Below are 23721 nucleotides of genomic sequence, written 5' to 3'. Positions count from 1 at the left end.
GAATTTCTCGCCTGCTCCGAATCATAGTTAGTGTTTCTAGACAACATACCATGCCAAAATACAACACTATCACGGGGTGTTCACGGATTGGTTTGGATCGGTTATTGATCAAAACCAAAACCAAACCAACTTTATCAGTTTTAAAATTATCAAAATCAAACCAAACCAAATATAGTATATATTTATTGATTTGGTTGTTATCGATTTTGGTTATTCGGTTATTAACCATAAACAAAAATAAAAGAAACGACTCATTCAAAACATGAAAAAAGTGACAACAATCCATTTTAAAACGAAAAATAGTTAGAATGAGACATTATAGAAATTTCAATCATTGAATTTACTCTTACTAAAGCTTCAAAATTCATTATTTTGGCCTAGAAGAAAGAGAGTCATATTTTCAATCTCATAAAGAATTGTCATAGACGCACTCATATACATAAAACCAATAAGATAAATATTCTCACGTTGGACACTTTATCTTTCATAAATTATAAAAAAATTTTGATGAAAAACACATATAAAATCTTTAAAATTGTTAATAAAAATAATATATTATGTATGCATATTAATAAAATATATGTATATAATTTGTCAGTTCGATTTGATTATTTATTCAATTTTTTCGAACAAAATCATAACCAACCCATATACTATCGATTTTTAAAAATCTAAAACCAAACCAGACCTAACCCAAATAAAAATTGAACATCAAAGAAAATCTAGGGCAAGACATGCAATTCTACAGCCAAATGTAGAGACGGACAGAGAAAAATTGAACATCACACAGAGTGAATGCATACTTCACTTCAATAAACATGAAATTAACAATATCTTCTTTCTTCTCCGCACAAATCGACTAGGATAATTTTATCCCAAAATTGAGTTATGTATTTTGAGAATTACTTTCTATTAAAATTCAATTATTTCTATCACAATACTATACCACTAATATCTTTTGTATTGTAGAAAATAATAGATATATACTGACGCATCTTTGACATAAATGTAGATTGCAAGAACTTAACAAATATATAAAATGAAAAAATTTTCTACACAATTAAAATGTTTTTGACTTTATAATAGTGATATTTTGGCAAACACCTGCAGATATCAATGTTATAAATGTTACAACTTCCACACCACTTTTGATTCTTTCTTTCTGCGTATATTTACACTCCATGTTCTTCATAAACCACTTTAATTAGCAAATTGCATCTTATTTCCACTCTTATTTTCAGGTAGACACATGAATCATATCAAACCCTCTAAGCTAAATCATCATGTTGAAGAAACAACTTCCTCTGTGCCAATTTAAGGAAATGCAGAGTTGCAAATACAAAAAGATCTGAAGATGAAAATTTGAGAAAGAACTGTTAAAAAACTATTCAGAAGATACGTGGTGATGTGTCTGTTTAGTTTCACCAGAAAAAACCACGTTGCATCTACCTACGTAAAAAGTAAGCCACGTTGTTTTTGTCAATGTGAGAAGTCTAAAATGCCCTTAATTTGAAATGATATGACATAATGCTAACAGGTTGATACCAATTGGATCTCACACTTCTAATACATTTTTTTAAGACCAACTTAATTATTGAGGTAATTTGAATCGTAATGAAATAGTTGAGATTCTTTCATTTTTATTCAGAGATTTAAAATTTGAGCTTCAGGAACTAAAAAAAAAATCTTTACCCAAAATGGTAACAGCAACACATGAATCTTAATTTAAGAAAAAATAACTTAAATACACAACTATAAGTTTTATATTCTCTAATTTTCCCCTCTTTTTTTAAATATTACATAATTCCCTTTTTTTTTTAATTTTAGTAGAAGTGTATAGATACATAACATTGTCTCTCCTATAATACACAATTACCCAATATAATGCCTATTTTTTCTCCATTAAAACACTCAATCTTCTAAATCAGTTTTTGGATTTTGAATTATTAATTTTAATTAAAATTTTGAAATTTTGAATTTCAAAATTCAAAAAATTTGAAATTTCAAAAATCTGGACAATTTCTCTTTCTTGCTTCATCACGTTTCCAGTTCTTCTTTCTCCATCATCGTCTTTCTTCTTCTTAACCCAGCATCTTTTATTGGTTTCTTCTTATTCTTCTTAATCCATCATCGTCTTTCTTCCTCTTAACCCAGCATCTTTTATTGGTTTCTTCTTTTTCTTCTTAATCCATCATCAGTTCTTCTTTTCTTCCCTTTTTTGTTTTGGTTAATTGTTCTATTACATCATAGTAATGGATCCGTTAATTAATAGAAGGATATATGATTCCGACGATGAAAATTGGAAAGAAAATAGAAAAAAGTCTTTGCATAATCCTATGAATCTTCAGAAGGATTCAAACAAAGACTCTAGCGAAACATCAAAATCAAAGGTTGTCAAAATACAACAAAAAAAAAGAAAAAAGAAGCAGCAAACATTGTTGTTAGGCCTACATTGTTCCGGGTTTGTATTTTTGTACTTAAAACTGTTGTTGAAATTATTAAAAATTTTAAGGAATCCAATATGTATCAAAAAATCATGAAAATTATTATCATGTATCAGACAATAGGTTTAATACATGAGTACTAAGTGGATTATAATGTTTAGTCTATGCTTTGACACATGAACTAGATGTGTATCATATGATTTCCTATGTATCAAGGGTTTTTTAAATTTTTTATCATGTATCAGTGATTAATTTCAATAAATGCGCCATCAAGTGTGCTTGCTGATACATTTTGAATCAGTGTGTATAGTGTTTTAGATGATGCATTGATACATGAATTTGTTGTGTATCATAATATTTTCTATGTATCATGAGGTTTTGAAAATTGTTATAATGTATCATTCACTAAGTTTAATAACTGCGTCATCAACTGTGCTTGATGATACATATAGAATCAGTGTGTATAGTGTTTAGTCGATGATATAATCTTTGATTTTCAAAATTTGAAATTAATATTCAATTACGTGCTGATTTAATGCTGATTAATGATCTGTTACCGTAAATTGAACTGTTTTAGTTAACAAGATTAAATGTACCGTTTTTTCCCCATTTTTTTCTTAACAGTTTAAAATTACCATGTATCATTTACCATGTATCACTAGAGTCTAAAGTATCACGGCACAACAATTTTAAGGGATTTTTAGTAAATACTAAATTTGTCGGGACAGAGTGTAATTATTGAATTACACTATGAGATTCCTTAAATTTTTACTTAATTTAATTAGGACATACGAACATAGTAAAAAAAGGGGTTATATATCTCTGTACTGTTAGAGCTAATTAAAATATACTCTTCGTTATACTTTCGATCCATACCCTTTTGCATACTTACCATCCAAATATATACATTTCATTATATAGAAAAGCAGAACAAAAAAGAAAACCAGTTAGTTACTAACCAAAACAGCCAACAGAGCATTAGACAAAATTATGGAATCAACTAAAAGACCACACTATCTGGGAACTTCACTTCTATTGTTGGTTACAACCCAAGCTATGCAGATCTGCATCGATTTCATCATCTGTATCATAAGCCTCTTGCCTGTGATGACACTGCTCATTGCGTCTCATTTCTTCCTCAATGTTGACGTCGTGCATAGTTGTTTCCTCACACTTCTCCAACTCTATATCAGATGAGTGTTTCCCTAGTCTCGGTGGCAGAATAGCCTCGAGAGCACGACATTTCTCGGGAGAAAGGAATCCAGATTCTGGAAATATCACATTAAAATGGATGTAAAGCTGACCCTTAATGAATGGCCTACCATAATGGGGCATTCCTTCATCATATATCGCCTTGTATTGATCTGCAAGAGAGAACGAAATGTCCCCCCTCATATATAAATATCACATTTCACGCCACAAGGTAATTAAAGCACAAACTAAGAACAATCATTAATTACCAGGCTTTATAACTTCTCCGGGGCTAGATTTGATCTGAAGCTGCCTGCCGTCAAGATGAGTCAGGACAAACTGAAAGCCACAGAGAGCTTCTGTCAAACTGAGATTGTGTTCCATGTAAAGATCATCAAAGTTGCGCCTGAACTTTGAGTGACTCTTCTGTTGTAATACAAAAATAACATTGCCGGTGATGGTATCTGGCTGCATATAACACCACAAAACAACTATGAGAAACGAAATATCACTTGCCAAAATGTAAGAGGAAGTCAATTCAAAGTCCTGCACTAACTTCAAAATTTAGACTTAAGAAGAAAGATAAGTTTTTGTATGCAAACATTGCCAAAAAACTTTTGAGGCACAATTTAAAATGTACACTGGGGGATTACAAAAGCCGAGCCAATTTGCATAGCGAAAAAACTCTTACAGCTTCATCAGCTTCGGCGTTGAAAATAATCTTCTGACCGTGTAACATCCCTTTCTCAACATTCACTTTTAATACTTTCTTTTCTTGTGTAATTTTATTTCCGTTGCACTGAGGACACCTATCCAGCTCAGTTATAACCTCTCCTGTATTAACAAGGAAAAATTCATAGTAACAAGCAGTGTTTTTTCCTCCAAATGTAAGACTGAAAATTAGAATTACCGGGGAATCTCATTACCTGAGCCTTGGCACTCGTAACAAACATGTTGCATCTGTTGAATCATGCCAAAGGCTATCTGTCTAGTTGTAACGCACATTCCAGTACCTTGACATCCATAACATCTTCCAGAAGCTCCACTCTTTGAACCTTTCCTGATAATACAAGTAAATCATATTCAATAAAATATGCATGCGTAAAGCAAGTTAATGCATAAGCAACCCAATAAATAAAAAGGCCGATTAAGACGAGTTAAACTAATAAATATGGATTTGTGTAAGCCCTCTAATCTCTCATTCAGATTGCAAATGTTCTGGTACACAGCATACACTGATATGGTGAAACAATGACTTCTTAGAAGAGGTAATATACAACAATTTTATCAGACAACTCTTTTTTCTGAATATTCTCGCCTTTCTCGTTCCTGCACCAAAAATGATGTCATGTTTTCTCAAATATGTTTATCTGCAACTGAAAAAGGTTATGTTAAATTTCCTAGTAAGATGCAGCAAGCTACCCCTACCCAAAAAAGGAGAACAAATATAAACCAGCAACACCAAATTCACCTCAGTGGACACCGGCATAGATGACAGGTATACTGCACACGGGAACTACTATCAAAATTGTTATTGTATAGATCAAACTAAAATTACTCATCAAAACCCATGCTGAGGAGCCCGGAAATGAAAACTAGCATGACAAAGATATGAATGTTTTGAGGCCATACAATTTAAATTTTTCAACACCGCAAAATTAGATCCAAGCCTTTCTATGTCCTACAAAATGTTGTTAAAGCATCCAAAGGGAGTGGAAAGAGCCAAGAAAATAGAATTTAGAGCCTGTTTGGATTGGCTTATTTTAGGTGCTTGTAAGTCAAAATAGCTTTTAAGCACTTTTTGGAGTATTTGGATGAATTTAGAAAGTGCTTATAAGCACTTGATTTTTAACTAAAATGATGAAAATAAGCCAAAATGATGAAATAAGCCAAAAGTCATAAGTTAGGATATCTAACTTATGCTTTTTGGCTTATAACTGAAAAGCCAAAAGCCAATTGAAACAGGCTCTTAGTCAAATTATTTGACGAAAACCTGCTACAATAGATGCTATTGTCTACAACAATGGATTAATTTTATCCTATAAAAAGATATCATTTTGTTACAGAGAGAAAAGTAGCAGAAAATTAGTTACCCAATTTTTCCTATAGAAGGGTGTCAAAATTCGAAGAATTCCAAAAGTATCTAAGTACTCTGTGTCAGACATCTGTTCAGACGGTGGTTAATTTTGGGCGCAAATGCAGAGCCTGTCTAAAATTTGGTGATTGTATTTCTCAGGAATACATGCAATTAACTGTAGTAACAAAATTAAGAGAGGGCTCGACAGTATTGAATCAACTACACAGGGACCAACCCATCAATGATGTCCAGGTTTAGTTAGCATAAATCAAAAACTAACGCTTCGACAATCATTTACAATCTAAAGTTTGTTAAGACAGGATCAGTGGAGAGAGACATCAAAAGAAGAAAAGGAATAGCGCGAAGAAACATAAAAGGTCTCGATGAACCAGTCACCCGTTAATAGTACATCTGTATACTTAGAGGATTCACATTCTTCACTATTGGACCCCTGATTTGTTCAATTCAGATATGTTCAGTGAGAGAACTTGGTATTGATCCACAGCCTAAGTGAGAACAGAAGAATTTTAAATACAATATCATCATTTAACACAGTTATTTGAAAATCACTGTCACAAAGTGCTACAGAATAGTAGTAAATGAAAAAGATCAGATAATTAAAGAAAGAGAAATACCCTTTACACTTTGGACACAATATGTTCCGTGAAAGAGAGAGCTTTTTTGTTGTGCCATTGTACAAGTCCTTCAGCGAAACCCTTAGAGTGTGCACTACATCTTCACCTTTTTTCTTTCTGCTGCCTCTGACGCTACCACCACCTGGGATAACCAAGGCAGAGAGATGAGATGTTTCAACCACACAAATTTTAAAAGATAATAAAAACAAAGAGGAATTTAACAGCCCCCATCCCCATCCTCTTGCAGGGTCTCTTCCCCAAGAGGGAGATGGGTCGTTAATAGTTATTACCACCAAAAGATCCACCAAAGAATGACTCAAATATGTCAAATGGGTTGTGACCACCACCACCACCACCCATTCTTTCTTTAAGGGCATCTTCACCATACTGATCATAAAGTTCTCTCTTCTCTGGATCACTTAGAACTTCATATGCTTGAGCCAATTCCTTGAACTGAGTGGAGACAAAACAGGACAAAGAACTAATGAAGAAAAGCAAATCAAGCATCAGAATCAAAAGGTTCCCTTGGTATAGATGTAACATATCGAGAACCGCAAGATGCAGAAAATCCTAACAGCGCGTGCGAGAAGGGACAACTCACTTTTTCAGGGTCCCCACCCTTATCAGGATGATTCTTTATAGCAGATTTTCTGTATGCCTTCTTAAGTTCATCTTGATTGGAATTCTTCGAAACACCAAGCACCTCATAGTACTTGGAGTTGTCACTCCTCCTTGCACCCCATCCAAACATTACGGATAACCTTAGTACCTTCATAGAAGGGCAATAATTTCATCTCAATTTACCATTTAAGGACAAACTTACTATATAACAAAAGGTGGATACTACACATACGGTATGTGCTGTAAATTGCTGATGTGTATTGATTACAAGTCAATTGGCGTAAGGAAGTATCAAAACTAGCAATCCAAAAAGTACGTTAAATTTCAACATGTGGTTCAAGCACAAAATGATAGAATGTGTAAGACATTCTGTTAGCAATCCCAAAGCCGTTAAGAAAAAAAGAAGGCAAAAGGCCATGCTCTGATACACAATTTTACTAAAAGCCATGATTTCAATGTTTTAAACGATGGAGCAATCAAAACGAGGTAGGATAAGTGTTATGTGTACACCCACCCTCCCCAAACACCACACCACTTGTGGGATCACTAGGTACGTTGTTGTTGTCGGAGCAATCAAAATGAGGACCGATCGCCTCATACAGAGAAGTGCAACTTGAATGGTGAGGCATAAGGTGATCACAACAGGAGGAGGTTATTCTTTGTATATGCCTTTATAATATGGGAACAAAGAAGAACAAAAGTATGATCTTCTTTATTTGGATGAAGGGAAAAAAAGATAGGGTCTTTTCCTATTTAAATAGCAAGATTCTTCTAATAAGCCAGTCCCCTTCAATCATTTAAGCTTCTAAACCCCTTTACAACTTCCTCCTCCTACTATCATCGATTATCGATTAAACTAATCATATATACATGAAACCTAACTACAAACTAAAATTCATTTCAATGGTGTCTGCACCATTTCGGATTCCTCTTTCAAATATCCCAACATTCAAGGTTCTAAATTCCCTATAAGTTTACCAAGACCTCTACATCATTCTAACGGGACGGATAATTACGCCATTTATACATGATAAAAACTATTTTTTACATATACATTAGATGTTCTTACACCCTTCCACTTCTTATTTACTTCTACATGTTTCAAACCCCATAATAAAAACACTGGCTCTGCCACTAATAACACTTATCTTTCCACTAATAAAATATCAACAAGATACAAAGAATCAAACTTTACAACATCTTCACTACACAGACAAAACAGAATATCCAAATTTTCACATATGAATAAATAGAAACAAGAAACTCACGTAAATTGCAGTAAAGCTTCAAATCACTAGAAAAAGAAACCAACTTTCTTTACACATATACTAGTAAAAAGAACCCCAAATTTTGATTTATTTTTTTTAAAAAAAATAACATACAATTGAAATAACAACCCAAGAATTAGATAATAGAAAAAAAAAGATCTAAGATTTATAGCCATCAGGAAAAAAAATTACCTTGAAATTCGAAATGGGGTTTTCTGAAAAAGAGTGATAGAAAGAAAAGGAGTTGTTATTTTACAGAGAAAATAAAAATTTACATGTGTTTTCCTTTCTTCTAAGAAAGGTTTTGTTTAGGTTTCGAATTTCAGGCGGTGACATAACAGAAATAGCTGAGAAAATTATTTTTAAAATAATGATTAAAATGTCTTCTGAGGCGATCCGATCGAATTTTTCTCATATATGAGTTATATTCTTTATTTATGTAATTTATAGGGTTATTATTGAAGATTGATTGAACGTATGACCTGATTAATTAAGTTTGTTAGTAGTGTCTTCTATTATAGGGTTAGTTGTGCTGATTATGGTGCTGTATTTTCTATTAGTAGTTTGTTATTTTTAAGTCTATATAAAGCTGTATTTTCGTGTGATTTCAGATACTGAAAAATAGAAAAGACTACAATTCTATGTTTCTTCTTAAAGTTTTTCTCCCTATTTACTTCAACTATTATATGGTGGAAAGTTTATTTAGTTTGTACAAAGTGTTTATCCAAAAGACATAGACTATGATAATAACGTCTACATATCATTTGAGATTAAAACAACAGGCTTAAGTGCATCAAATTCAAGTACAAGAAGAAAAAATAATGAAGAAAACATAGAAGTTAGTAAGGAAAATAGTAAGTCTACAAGAATGAAATAATGACAACAATAAATTAGATAATCGAAACATAATAAATAACATATGACTAAAATTATAAGGATACGACTAATACTAGGCAACAACCTTTACAAGATACATATTATCCTTACTAACCCTTTACCTTAATACGCGATCTCTAAGATATTAAATTTTAAACAGACATTAACTCTTATTTGGAAACAACATGCCTAATGCCACAATATAGTAATCTCATCCTCATCATCATAAAAATGAAATTGTAACCTTTCCACTCCAAAACTTTCTCAACTAGGGTAAAATATTGGAACAAAATATAACATAATCATTCGGTTAAAGTTTTATTACATATCATGGTAAAAAGAAAGCTCAAAAGATAAAAATAAAGTAAATATTATTTTATCTATCAGAAAAAAGTCATTCATATATGAATTTCATATAAATTACTCTAAATAATGTGACAATCTTTATTTGCCCATCCTTAAAAACAACGTTGGTCAATTTCTTATCTTTTATTTTGATAAATTAAAGTCACTAATTTTACACAATTTTTGAAGAAAATACATTCGTTATATATCATATTTTACATATATCATGGACTACATTTCTCAAATGGATATATATAAGGGACAAAAATGGCCCATCTCAAAAAAATTTATACTCCTAATTGTTTTACTAATTATATTATATTGAAAAAAATGTTTTGATGAAAAGAAACATCGATGGAAATTGCACACCTTGAAGTTGAAATTGACACAAATGAGGTAATCAACAAGTTAATTTATTTGATTTGATGTTAAAAGCAATAGGGTATTAACTATTGTATATTTTATTCCGACATAACATAAGATAATACGTCAATATCTATTTGACTGATTTCTAAATTTTAAATCAAATTTCGTATTGAATTTATATATGAATAACTTAATTCCTAGCCTATACAAAAATCAATACATGAATTAAATATCTTTTAACTAGCTATCAAATGGTCTATTAGGCAACTCGTTAGAGTTACGTAGATATTAGTAATGTATTGTATTAGATACGAGTAAATTTATGTATTGATTTATGTAGTTATTAGTTATTTAGGATCGTTTGAAAGCTAGACTACAAATACGTTATTTGTGTATTATTTTTTTTTAACTTCTATGATGTTTGATATGTAGATTGAAAATAAATTATTCATATGTAAAATTAATACAATATTGTATTAACAATCTAGAAGTTCGCAATATGTATACATATATGATTTGTTCTATATTTATATTAGAACAAGCAGAGAGCTTTAATTTTTTATTTTTTTTTTAATAAAAGGGTTCTTACATTGGCAATAGAATTCAATTGATGCACAAAACCTTTGTTCCTTCTTATCCATCTCTTATAAACCTCCATACCCCACATATCCAAATCAAATTTCATATATTCACACACCTAAATCAAACTTAATCACCCAATCAAAAGGATAATCCAACATCAATAACAATCCCAAAAGGAAAAATAAGGAAACATTCAGACACCCAATTCAAATTTGGAACTTCAACTTTGATGAAAAGGAAGATGACGGAAAAGAAAAGCTTCACATACCCAAATCAAATTTGACATATTTATACATCTATATCAAACTTAATCACCCAACCAAAAGGATAATCCAACATCAATAAGAAAATCTCAAATGGGAAAATAAAGGAACATTCGCTCAGCCAAATCAAATTTGGAACTTCAACTTTGTTGAAAATAAAAATGACGGGAAAAAGACAAGCTCAATTGGAACATGCAAAATCTTACCTGGTAAATACTGAAAAGAAAAAATTGAACTTTGATGTGAATATCATTTCAGGAAGAATAGAAGGAGAATAGAAGGAAGACATAGAGGATCACATGCATAAGTTGATATCAAGAAGAGACGTTGCAGAAGGAAATTGAAAAGACAAAAATTGATTAAACAATAAGATGACACCTAACCATTATAGAAACTTGAAAAGATAAAAATACCCCTAAAAAATGAAGCAAGCATGTTAAACTACCCTTTTCGAATATAACAGAAAAATTGACAGTAGAAATAAAATATTTATACATGACTTTCCTCTAACTTACACTCTCTAAATATTTGAAAACTTCATTAATTACTCTTTGATTTATTGTTTTCTGTAAGATATTTTATTATAGATTAAAAAAACACTATAGTTCTTTTTTCAAACCAAACAAATTAAAAAGTTATTATTATTTTTTAAAATCTAATAAACCGAAATCATGAATAGTGATATGACATTTTAACAAATTAGAATATTTGGCGGAAAAAAATAATCTAGAATTTGATTAATGAGAAGTAGGTCCCTCGTCAGTTGTGGCAGTTGACTACTGCTAAGTTAGAACGACTTTGTTACTTGGATGAACTAATACAAAAATTGTATTTTAATAGATATAAATAAGAATAACATATTTTTATATTTAATGAAAATTATTTAAAGTTTTCTTTGAAATAATTTATAATTACTATAAATATATTTTTATATTTAATAAAAGTTATTTAAAGTTCTCTTTGAAATAATTTATAATCACTATAAATATCTGTTTTTGTTTTTTAAATTTTGTCAAGTCAAAAAGATATTGGGATGTGTTTTTGATCCTTTATATTTTTAGGTTTCACACTTGATTTAGCATTCATGACTAATTCAAGCTAGAACTTGAATTTGAGATATTTAATTAAAGAAAAAACAATCTCATCCACATATTATATTATTGATGCATTTTTTTTATAAAAATAATTTTTCACTAGGTGACTAGAGTCCCACTAAATTTATATCGCAGATTGGAAAGCCTATTTGAAGTGTCGCTTCCAGCGAAATTTTTCCCACATCTAGACTCAAATTGGTGATGATTTGTAATTCACCATTATCTCTGACACTTAGTTTAGATGGTTATCACGTATTGTTTTATAATGTATTATATATATTTATAATATCTCACCTATATTGAGTAATCATAATATTTGTATTAAAATTCGATTAATTTAATTTCACACACTCAAATTTATGACATCTAGTTAACAAAAGCGAAATCAAAATTTTCAATAAAAAGTTCAAAATATAAAGAAATAGATAATCAAATATAATTTCACATCTATTATATATAACGATAAACTTATTTTAACCAACAGAATTCGAATGAACTTTCGTTAATAAAAAATAATTTCACCGCACCTCGTATGGACGGTTGTCTAAATGAAAGAGAAGTTTACAGGCAGTTTCTTCAAATGTCGAATTGTTTTGTTTAAGTAGAAAAGGTCAATGACGAAGAAATAAGACCCATGTAATTTGGATAGCATTCAATTTGTCCGCCATTACAGAACTTCCATCGTAGTTTCTTCTTCTTCTTCTTCTTCCATCCTCTTTCTTCGAAACTTCAAAAATCCTAACTCCAAAATCACCATTCACAATCCTACATTTTCTATGTAAATAAATCTCTAAATCTTCATCGTAGTAGTACTAATTTTTGGTATCAACAATGGCGGCGAATCAAAATGTAATTGTAATGAGACACGGTGACCGGTTGGATAACTTTGAGGAATTGTGGGTGATGAAAGCGGAAAGACCGTGGGATCCACCTTTGCATCAGGATGGTAAGATCCGGGCATTTTGTACGGGTCAAAAGATCCGATCCAGTATTGATTTCCCGATCCATCGGGTTTTCGTTTCTCCGTTTCTCCGATGTGTGCAGACTGCTGCAGAGGTCGTACGTGCTCTTTGTGACGTTGCTGATCACAAAGGCGAGTCTAATGTCTTGTCATCCAATTCCGATTCAGTCATTATTGATCCATCTAAAGTCAAAGTACAGTTTCTCTCTCTTTTTTTTTTTTATCTTATATTTTGCTGAATGACCATAGCTAGCTTTTTGAGTTTATGAGTTCTGGATTATCGAATTTTTTAAGTATTGAGTTTGACCTAAAGCTACTGGTTTAGCTGAACCTAAGTAAAAGTGTAGCTTCGCTCTCCAATAACAATAACATATCCAGTGTAATTGATCAAATGAGACCTGAGAGGTGGTGTGTGTATGCAGGTCTTACCCCGTCAATACTCTAGTGTAAAAGCTTAACTTTTTACAGGGAGAATACATCATTGATAGGCTTTGTATAGTACTACTAGTAAGAACTGTTTTTTGTTATAAGAAATTTTGTATGCTTAAAAGTTGTGCTTTACTTTTTGTCTGTCACAAAGTTAAAAGATATAGTATTTCCATATCAAAAGAGAAGAAGAAGAAGAAAAAGACATTTTTTGTATACTTGACTTGACTTACAACTTGCAGTAGATTCCTAAGGGAGCAAAGGCCACTATTGCAACTGTGACCTTTTTTAGTTTTTTCCCTCTCATCCTTACTGCTAAGCATCTGAGGTCAGACATCAACTCTTCTCTTTTTTTTAGAAGAAAAGAAAATGTTAAATCCTTGACTTGATATGTACCCTTTATAGTCATTGCTGCAATTAGTTGGTTCATTTTGCCTAAAATTCACACAAATTTCTTTAGCTTTTTTTGACGTTGGAGGAACTAAAGAAATTTGTTTCTCAATATAAATAACAGGACCATATAACATCTTGGTTTATATGTAGACATATTGTATATGTTTGTGTTTCAGCATGCATGTTGTTCGGTACTATAGTAAGTATGTGAGTACTGTTTGAAGCTCATTTAAGGCACTCTTAAGCCTTGAATTTAGATGCAGTCCAAGAAAGGCAGTTTGCTTAAGACACGAGTAGTAACAATAAATGTAGTTGACAAAGTGATACGTCAATTCTAAAATAAATATTGTGAATGCGCTAATTGTGGGAAGTTAGAATTTTAGTAAAAGAAAACTAAATAAGTTTGAGTTAGAAACTTATAGCTGCATTATTACATCTAAGTTGGACATTTAAAATAGTTCCTGCAGATGATTGATATGTCCTTTTCTTCAGACTTCATTTAGTTGTTGTAGACTTCATTTTAGTTTCTTTCGTCCAGATACTACTATGAATCATCCGGCGTAGAATTTTAGAAATTTGTGTCGATAAAAGTACCTGATAAGTTTGAACACTAGCTGCATCGTCGAATCTAAGTTAGACACTTCAAATGGTTTCTGCGCTTAATTAATATGTTATTTTCATAAATATCATTTAGCTTTAGTTTTTTCTCCTCCAAATTATTATTGTTTTTATTATGTTCAAATTTTTCTTGCAAAGCATGTTCCACTCAGAACTGATTGGTGCATTACTGCCCTTTTTAATATAAATTTGTCACTAGACAGTAGACAGAGAGTTCTGATTGGTTTTGCCATACTAGGTTAATTCGAATTGATCTGTTTATTTTTCATATGTGGATAATACTAAACAAAGTTTGGTTTGGTTCGGCCCTGTTTTATTAGTTCTTTCAAAAACAGTAAGAAAGAAGAAATCCTCATTCAGGAGACAGGTTGTTTAAGTGTGAGGATATTTGAATTACCAGATTTGTAATTTCCTGGTTTAAAACTTCGATAGCCATATCAATAACCCAAGAACTGCAAATTCATTATGAACAAGCATGTGGGATCTTCGGCCTGAAATAGGAAAGTGTGCTTGGAGACTCATGAAGGTTACTTATGCAATTTACTCTAAAGCATACTTCTAATATTTCCTTATGCACCGTTAGCAGCATTTTGGTAAATATTAATATAAATTATTTTGACTTGTCAAATTAAAAAAATAAAAGTTGAGAAGAAAAACCAAGGAAGAAGGAACAGTCTGCCCTTTTTCATGCTAAATCTCATATTGACAATATAGAAGTACTTACTAAATGGAGATATTCCATATTTAAATATTTCCACCATGTGCTGATGCATCCATCCATTTCAATCCTGTCATGAAATATCTTATAAATTTTAATTAATATTTCTATTTTCTCTATGGTGTGAGCCTCTAATCAGTAATAAACGGTAAGTTATACCAGGACTTAGATTTGAATATGCCTCTTCTGTGCCATGAAACTTGTATGAATCTCACTTGAGTCTTTGTAGAAGCAGGGGTATGAGAAACATGCACTAATATAAAAACATATTTTGCTGAACATCAGCGTTCAAATCAAATGGATTTTCTTTACGTCACTTTTTTTTTGGAAATGGTTCTCCTTACTCTGTTTCTCAACGACTTTTAACATATTTCTTTTTTTAACATTTCAGGTATCTATTGAATATGGTTTGTGTGAAATGCTGAATTTAGTAGCTGTAAGAGCTGCTGCAGCTCCTAAGGATGGGGATTTTAAATTCAGCATCTCACAATATGAATCTGAGTTGCCTGCTGGAACTGTAGATAACACTGTTGAACCTGTGTATAAGAAGGTATTTTGTAGGATATGAGTTCTTGATTCAATTTACTTGTTGGCATCGTTTAGTATATGCATGATCCACTGTTGCCTCTACTTATGGTACTTTATTCTTCTGAAACTGCAGCTGCCAGAGTGGGAAGAGTCGTTGGAAAGTGCAAGGGCTAGATATGTGAAGGTAGTTAAGGCCCTTGCTGATAAGTATCCTTCTGAGAACCTGTTGTTAGTCACACATGGTAAGTGTTCTTGCTTGGTTTTGCATTTTCTAGGTGCAATGTAGGTTGTGATGTGGTGAGTGAAGACCTTCTAGTCTCCAAAGAGCACACAGGGCCCTTGTGAGAGACTGCTTCTGCTGTGGCGAAATCAATTATCTTTGTTGTTTCAGATTGCTCTCTGATTTGCTATCTGCAGTAGTTTCTTTCTCACGTGTCACATGTTTAGATTTGTTGTGGCTGTGCTTTTTCCCTTTGTCATTTTATAAGAACAATATGTATCTTTCTAGTACCACTGAAGAGAACACTTCTAACAACAATTTTAGTTGCATGCCATGAACTTTTTCATAACTACACACACTCTGGAGTTGTAGCGATTAGATAAAATGGGAAACACAACTCTTCCTCATGAAAGTGACCTGCTGGACCTGTTAGGTGGCATCAATACTCTTGCCTAAGTTTCATTTATCATAAAGCAGCTGCTTAACTGTAAATTGGAAGATCTAGTATTGGTTTTTCCTTTTCATGATTGAAAATCTAAAACGAGTGGCTTTGATTATAACTACGACTTGATTGGTGCATCAATGATTGTTGCAACTGGTTGTACCTAATTCTACAGATAAAATGCATATTCATGCTATTTTCTTGGTTAAATAGAAGGCTTAAGACCCCAATAGCATTCTTGATCTCTTATTAACTCTTCTTTCATTAATCCAGGTGAAGGAGTAGGTTCCATCTTTACTGAGCTTAACAAGGATTCAACTGTATTAGAGGTAGCGTATTGTGGACATCTGCACGCAAAGAGAAGTATCCAATCCGGAGAGAAACAATCATTTACTGCTGGAGAGTTTGTATACGAGAAACAAACGGGTATAATATCTGCTGCTAAATAAAATGAAAGTCAACCAGACTCTTAAGTGATTGTATTGTTCGGGTTTCTTCCCTTTCTGCTACTTATCGTCCATTTGGCAAAGCTTGCTGCTCGTCCATTGCTGAACTATGTTATTACTCTTTTCTTGTTTTGAAACTTTTGATTTGAAAGAGAGGTTATGGATCCCAGATGGCCTCTGTTACCACCTTGTAATTGTGAAATCCCAAGATGTATTGTTCTCTGTTGGACTACTTACATCCCAATTGCAATTGTTATTTTGAAAATGATAATGTGATATTTGCTATTATTTCCATCTCAAATTAAATCACCTTTTCTTTGTTCAGTTGTTCCAAGAAAAGAAAATTTAAATCCTGCTCTTGGATATGCGTCAATTAGTGTTTGAACATACGATACAATTTTTTGACATATCAATTCTCAGGAAAAAATGATTTGAACTCATGCTTGGGTGTGAAGAGATTGTTCGTAATCATATTAAAGAATAACTAACTAGCTACTGCTATCATTGACTAGTAGATCCTCTTTTATGTATATTTAAAAGTTTGTAATCACAAACATATATTCATAATAAAAATTGGATTGACAATCCCTATAATTAGTTAAGTACCATCGATTGTTTCATAAATGAATATTTCTCTCATATATTTGTTGCTCTTAGTATCGTTGGTATAATGGCAATATGCCTTAGCTGATGATCAATATTTATGCAGAAAGTCACTTTCAAATTATTAGAAACATACTATAATATTAATATTGAACATAAACTAAAAAGTTATAAAACCTATCAAATCACTACCGTGGCAAGTTTTATCCTAATAGTGGTATAAATAGTTTATATCAATCGATCGTTCTTCAAGGTTCCACAATATTCCCGAATACCAACACTTGTTGTATGAAGTTTGCATATATAATTCTTTTTAGAAAATCGAACCGTAAAATACTATTGAAGAAAAACTAATAAAATAATGTTTTTTATGTGTGAATGAGAGAAATTTAATCATATATATATAGGTAGATGAGAACGATTCAAAATCACGATCATAACATTAATTATATTGATTAGCTTTAAAAATAATTTTTGCAAAAATAAAATTTGGTTTAGGCTTCACGTATATCTCGGGTGCTATGAAAAGGGGCAAATCAACCAGTTTTATTTATTTAGATTCTATTTCTCACGTTCATTTACTTGAATTTATAAGTCTAATATATATATATATATATATATATATATAAAGAAATTAAAAAAGAAAAAAAAACCACGAGAATAAAGAAAGCGAAAAAAAAAGGCACAAAAATTTCTTTATTATAATTTGCATTACAAAAGGTTTAATGTCAACAAAGATAAACATCCCACCTAATTTGTTGGTGAATTCATCATAAAATTGATTGAATTGTTATTCATTAAAATGTTGTCAATGAACTAGAAATTTCAATTTTGTCACGTTGTCTTTAATGACTTTTAGCTTCTTAAATGTATATTTTGAATAAATCGGTGGGAAGACTTTTATTTTATATCCTTTTATGAATTTATTTTTAATTTTATATTTTACGGAAATATATATAACATATCTAAAATAAAATTATTTTAATCAAATGTGATCCTGTATCTCATTTTCTTTTTTAAACATTGGGGATAGAATAGAAAGTTGCAACATGTTGAAAATGGAACTAGCAACGAAAGAAAGAGTCTGATATACTTATTTTTAAATGAATGTTAATAGTTGAGTCTACTAAAAGAGGAATCAACATCATCATAATAATTAAAGGATATTTTTATCGTTCACCTCTAATAACATGTTTTCTTCTAGTAATATGATTAATGTGGTCAGTCGGCTAGAAAGCTGGTTGTTCTTATTTCGAACAGACAAAATCGTCCCTTCTACTGTTTAAATCTAATAACAGATAATATTAAATAAATAGTATTAAATAATATTAGTATTTACTGTGTACTAATCCCAGTCCTATTAGGATTAGTACTCCTTAATCCTAGTCCTATTAGGATTTGTACTCCTTCCTATATCTCCTATATATATCTCCCATGTATTCCCTTATTAGGTTAACACTTCAATACAATCAATATTCCTTCATGGTATCAAGAGCCAGAAAACCTAGATCTTCTTTTCTCTAGGTTTTTTTTTCTCTCTTTAAGGCACCGATCGTTCCCTCTCTTCTCTTGGCGGCGGCAGCCATGACAACCGAGGTGGATCCTCTCGATTCACTTCCTTCTGGAGTTAAACTCCTTCTCAGGCATCTTCATGCCCTAATTCCCGAAAAATTATCAGACATAAATTACCCTACATGGAAAATCACCGTTCTTACAGCCCTTGAGGCCAATTACCTTCTCAAATACGTCGATGGAAGCACAGAACCGCCGCCGGCAGTCATCACCGCCACGGACAAATCAGAAAAAACCAATCCGGCCCATGCCGCCTGGAAAGCCGTGGATGGCCAGATCCGATCATGTTTGATTGCGGTCATCTCTCCCACGGTTCAGAAACACGTCCGATCCTACACAACTGCTTCAGCCCTGTGGACGGCCCTCGCAACACGCTATGCATCAATTTCCCACTCTCATATTTTTCAATTGCGTGATCGTCTCCACACAATTACCAAAGGCACGAAAACTATGGCGGAGTATTTAGACGAGGTCTCCACCATCATCACAGCCCTCGACACCGTGAACGAAATCATTCCCGAAAAAGATCTCGTCATGTGCGTCGTTCGGGGGCTCCCATCAGCTTACTCCTCCATTAAACAGGCGGTTCGCATCAGTCCAACGCCCGTTGACCTGGCTACTCTCTCCTCGTGGCTAAAAAGTGAAGAAATCAACGTGGATCTGGAGAGCAAACTTCTTCTCCGAGAAGCCGCTGTTATGGAGCCGGCCACCGCCCTCACCGCAAGCCAGAACTATCGCGGGGGGCGTGGTGGCGGCCGGCAGGGGAGCCGCGGCGGCTACGGCAGAAACAGCGGAGGCCGCGGGCGCGGCGGTCGGCAGGGCAGTCGTCCGCCGTACGACGGTCAGCAGCACGGCAGCAACAACAGCCTGCACTCCTTCGGCAGCGGCGGGCAGTCATCTTCCAGCGGCGGGCAGGGCACTTACGAGCGGGATCGTCCAACTTGTCAAATCTGTCAGAAAACAGGACACACCGCTGCTCGTTGCTGGTTTCGGTATGAGGAGAGCCGAAATAGTGATAACCGTGCCAATTATGCATCTCAAGCCGGCCCTTCCTCTGAATGGCTGTTGGATACTGGGGCCAACATGCACGTTACTTCTGATCTATCCAAGCTTAACGCTCCAAATCCATATCATGGCTCCAATGGTATTACTGTTGGCAACGGTGAGTCCCTTAATATTTCTCACACTGGCACGGGTACCATTAAAACCCCCACCGCTATCTTTCACCTAGGTAACCTTACCCACGTCCCTTCTATTAAATCCAATCTCCTTTCAGTTCACCAATTCACAAAAGACAATAATTGCTCACTCTTGTTCACCTCTAATGATTTTCAGATCCTAGACAATACTACCAAGAGGGTGATTTTTCAGGGCCCCTGTGAGCATGGTCTGTACGTTCTTCCTGGCACAAGTTCGTCTGCCCACCCAGTTTCAGAAAGCGTTCCTGTGGCTCCGGTGGCTCTTTCGGCTGATGGCCACAGTCTGTTGTGGCACAGTCGTCTGGGTCACCCGTCTACTCAAATAATAAATTCTTTAATGTCTCAATTAGGTTTTTCTTCCATTCATGTAAACAATTGTGACTCCTGTTCAATTGCTAAATCTCATAAATTACCTTTCACTTTATCTGAGAAGCGTACAACTGCACCTTTTCAACTTATTCATTCTGACCTATGGGGTCCTACTGCTGTTCCTTCATTTGCTGGTTTTCGCTATTATATTTGTTTTGTGGATGATTTTACAAAATACACTTGGTTGTACCCACTAAAACACAAATCACAGGCATACACCACCTTTGTCACTTTTGAAAAAATGGTCAAAACACAATTCAATTCTCATGTTAAACTTTTTCGAAGTGACAATGGAAAGGAATATGTCAATAACATCTTTGGCCAGTTTCTGCAATCCCTGGGAATTATACATCAAACCTCCTGTCCATACACTCCCGAACAGAATGGGGTGGCTGAGCGTAAGCATCGCCATCTCATTGAAACGGTGGTTACTCTTCTACATCAATCTCATCTCCCTGTCTCCTTTTGGGTAGAAGCTCTAGCCACCGCAAACTACCTCATTAACAGAATGCCCAGTCACACTCTCTCCAACAAATCACCCTATCAACTCCTTTACCAAGAACTTCCCAATTATACCAACCTCCGCGTCTTTGGGTGTCTTGCCTACCCTTGGCTACGCCCTCATATTACTCACAAATTACAACCCCGATCCCGTCCTTGTATTTTTTTGGGCTATCATCCTACCTCCAAGGGTTATCGCTGTCTTGACCCACAAACTCATAAAGTCTACATATCTCGTCATGTCAAATTTGTCGAAAATGAGTTTCCCTACGAGTCTATTTCCTCCTCCACAAATACATCATTCATTGGCGTCCTTCCCCTTTTTCCAACATACTCACAGGGTCCCTCACCACCTTCCCCCAAACCTCCACCCACTACCCAATCACCCCTCATCACCCCTTCGACCGTCACCCACAATACACCCGCANTCCGCAAATCCTTAATTAGAGAGCCTTAATCAATTAATTGACATATAAATCGTCCCTTATATTATTTAAACCCTCAATTCGAAAGCATTCGTTAATAAAATGGTATATAATAGATCATTTCTACCATAAGTTCCATCACCCACTCTGATAATATTATTCCTCCACACTTGACAAGACAAACACAAATTAAACAAAAAAAAAACTTATTATATTAAAGAGGATCTCTTAAAACGATTCGAAAGAATTAATTAACATGTAAATACATGTGGATGGACTTTTTATTTTGTCTTATTTTGATCATGTATGGAATAATGAAATATAAATTAAGATTAAAATAAAACAGTTGGCTAACTTTCTATTTCATTTTATATGCGTTATGTCAGTAGTTGTTTAAATTTGTCTAATTAATTAATAATAAAATAAATAAAGTCTCTTTTAAATCTATACATATTTTGTTAAGTAGACACTTAAAATTACACTTATTAAAAAATATATTATAATTTTTCACAAAATCCAACTTTCATGACAACAAAATTGTGTAAAAATAGATACAAATTTAGATATTTACATGAAAAATAGATACAAATTTAGAAGAGAGTCGGTGTATATGATAATATTGTTTTCAATATTGTTAAGAATTCTCTTTCACTAATTCCTAAAACTATTATTCCGTTCCAAAAGAGAATATTTAATAACTTTTTGGAAGAAGTATAGTATTTTTAAGTGATAATACTATAGAAAAAAAATACTAAAGTTAGAGAAAGTACATTTCACATTAATATAAAAGTGAGTAGTTTAAAGAATCTAAATTATTGAAAAATGTCAAAGCACTATAGCAATAATTTATTAAATGTAGAATTTAAAACTCATAAATTCAAAAAATCTTTTAACTTTGCCTCTTGAGTAGTAAATTCACACATGAAAATAACTCATCAAATTTTATACCTGAATACTCAGCATTAAAAAGGATGGTTTAATTCAATGTTAATGAAGGAGTTTATACGTATGTCTAGATTAAATTAATCAATCGACAATCTTGATATATATTATTCCCTCCATTTTTTAAAGAATGACCTAGTTTGACTTGGAACAACAGAGTTTAAGAAAATAAAGAATTCTTTTTAATGTTGTGGTTCTAAATCAAAGGTATGTCAAATGTATCAAAATGCCCTTTAATATTGTGGTCTTAAATATGTCACGTGGAAAGTTAAAGTTAAAGTATTGCCAAAAAAGAAAAGGGAGTCATTCTTTTTTAAACAGACTAAAACGGAAATAATGCTATTCTTTTTGAAACGAAAAAAATATTATTTATCATTGAATATTCAAATCAAAACGCGAACCAATATTTGTACACATACACAAGTTACTAGTTATATACGCTCATATAATTAAATTCCTTTTTCATAAAAAAACAAACTTAAATTTTATCTTATGAGGTAAAACAAAAAAACATTAAAAAAAAAGGATAATAAGATCATAAGCTCAATCTTTTTTCACGAAAAAAGAAGGAAAGAAAAGAAGAGTACTTCCATCTCCATATATTTTTTTTAATTCAAACTTATATAATAATTTATTTATTTTCACCTTGAGGATGAAATGCCAAACTAGTGATTTCAAACATATGTATAATACTATTGACTTTAGCTATGTTGTTTATTAGCTGAGGATTTCTTCTTTTTGGACTTGGAATTTCTTCCCCCTTAATTATTTCGGGTAATCGCGAACGTTGCTTAGGCTGAACTCTATTCAGCTCAGCAACGTTCGTGTCAATCAAATGAGGAAAATTCAATAAAGCGCGTGTGCCCTTCAATTTAAACGCGGTTCGATCATAAGCCAATGCCGCGTCCTCGGGGGTCACGTAAGTTCCAAGCCAAAGCCTAGCACCTTTTTTTTCGGATCTCTAATTTCGGCAGCGAATTTTCCCCATGGACGCCTACGTACGCCTCTATATCTCTTCCAGTTATTCGATACTTGTGATGATGAACGAGGAATATTATCTTCATTTTTGTCTATTTTCTCCCATGTATGATCGATGGATCGATCGAAGGAGATTGATTCCAAGTTGAAGCCGTTGAATTGATGTTCTAGTGGTGAATCAAGAATGCTTAGATCAAATTGTGTTGAATTTTCTTGATGCATTGTTATATTTGGAAGAGGAAGAGGGTTTATTTCTTTAATATTTTTATGTAGTTGAAATTGAAAGGGAGGAATGGATTATATATATAGGTGTATGGGGGATAATATATTTCTAAGCTATCTATTATATTTATGGGGGGATAATGTACTTGGTTATTAGTAGTTTCTATAAAAAATACTGTGTACGTTATTATTTTTGGATAATATATTATCTAGTGAATATAAAAATAAGAGAAAAAAGTTTGAAATATAGTTAAATTTTAATCGAAATTGGTCTAACGATATTAAATTTTGGAAAGAACTTTTTACCCTTACACTATTTAATAGTGTATTTTAAAGGTATATATGTATTTACGTGGATATAAAAAATATTGTATAATCATAAATAGTAATGTGTCC

At 32.8% G+C, this 23721-nt stretch overlaps 2 protein-coding genes across 3 annotated transcripts; one reads left to right on the top strand and one right to left on the bottom strand.

Moving 5' to 3' along the window:
- Positions 1–3281: 3281 nt before the first annotated feature.
- LOC107018938 (dnaJ protein homolog) lies at positions 3282–8555 on the bottom strand. Of its 2 annotated transcripts, none has more exons than XM_027916957.1 (8): positions 8429–8555; positions 6949–7116; positions 6638–6800; positions 6348–6489; positions 4562–4695; positions 4327–4469; positions 3905–4103; positions 3282–3808 (listed from the first exon to the last, which is right to left on the bottom strand). In XM_027916957.1, exons 2-8 carry the CDS (start codon positions 7096–7098, stop codon positions 3477–3479), a joined length of 1263 nt encoding a protein of 420 aa, XP_027772758.1. In that variant the 5' UTR covers positions 7099–7116; positions 8429–8555; the 3' UTR covers positions 3282–3476. The 2 variants fall into 2 exon arrangements, with proteins under 2 accessions (XP_027772758.1, XP_015075021.2); XM_015219535.2 differs by lacking the exon at positions 8429–8555 and adding an exon at positions 7483–7688.
- A 3758-nt stretch (positions 8556–12313) lies between these two features.
- LOC107020855 lies at positions 12314–16832 on the top strand. The gene is made up of 4 exons (XM_015221373.2): positions 12314–12917; positions 15270–15428; positions 15540–15648; positions 16342–16832. The coding sequence occupies exons 1-4, from the start codon at positions 12594–12596 to the stop codon at positions 16515–16517; spliced, it is 768 nt and encodes a 255-aa protein (XP_015076859.1). The 5' UTR covers positions 12314–12593; the 3' UTR covers positions 16518–16832.
- Positions 16833–23721: the final 6889 nt, after the last annotated feature.

This window comes from Solanum pennellii, chromosome 5 (genome assembly GCF_001406875.1).
Source record: "Solanum pennellii chromosome 5, SPENNV200".
NCBI classification, from domain to species: domain Eukaryota; kingdom Viridiplantae; phylum Streptophyta; class Magnoliopsida; order Solanales; family Solanaceae; genus Solanum; species Solanum pennellii.
This window is presented reverse-complemented; position numbering and strand designations above follow the sequence as displayed.

What these genes read in the sequence shown, in the direction of transcription:
- LOC107020855 (XM_015221373.2), top strand. Translation starts at nt 12,594, where the DNA reads ATGGCGGCGAATCAAAATGTAATTGTAATGAGACACGGTGACCGGTTG. An exon ending in TTGATCCATCTAAAGTCAAA is followed by an intron (nt 12,918 to 15,269) that starts GTACAGTTTCTC and finishes TTAACATTTCAG; the next exon opens with GTATCTATTGAATATGGTTT. An exon ending in CCTGTTGTTAGTCACACATG is followed by an intron (nt 15,649 to 16,341) that starts GTAAGTGTTCTT and finishes TCATTAATCCAG; the next exon opens with GTGAAGGAGTAGGTTCCATC.
- LOC107018938 (XM_015219535.2), bottom strand. Translation starts at nt 7,566, where the DNA reads ATGAGGCGATCGGTCCTCATTTTGATTGCTCCGACAACAACAACGTAC. An exon ending in TGGTGTGGTGTTTGGGGAGG is followed by an intron (nt 7,117 to 7,482) that starts GTGGGTGTACAC and finishes CCTTCTATGAAG; the next exon opens with GTACTAAGGTTATCCGTAAT. An exon ending in AGGGTGGGGACCCTGAAAAA is followed by an intron (nt 6,801 to 6,948) that starts GTGAGTTGTCCC and finishes GTCTCCACTCAG; the next exon opens with TTCAAGGAATTGGCTCAAGC.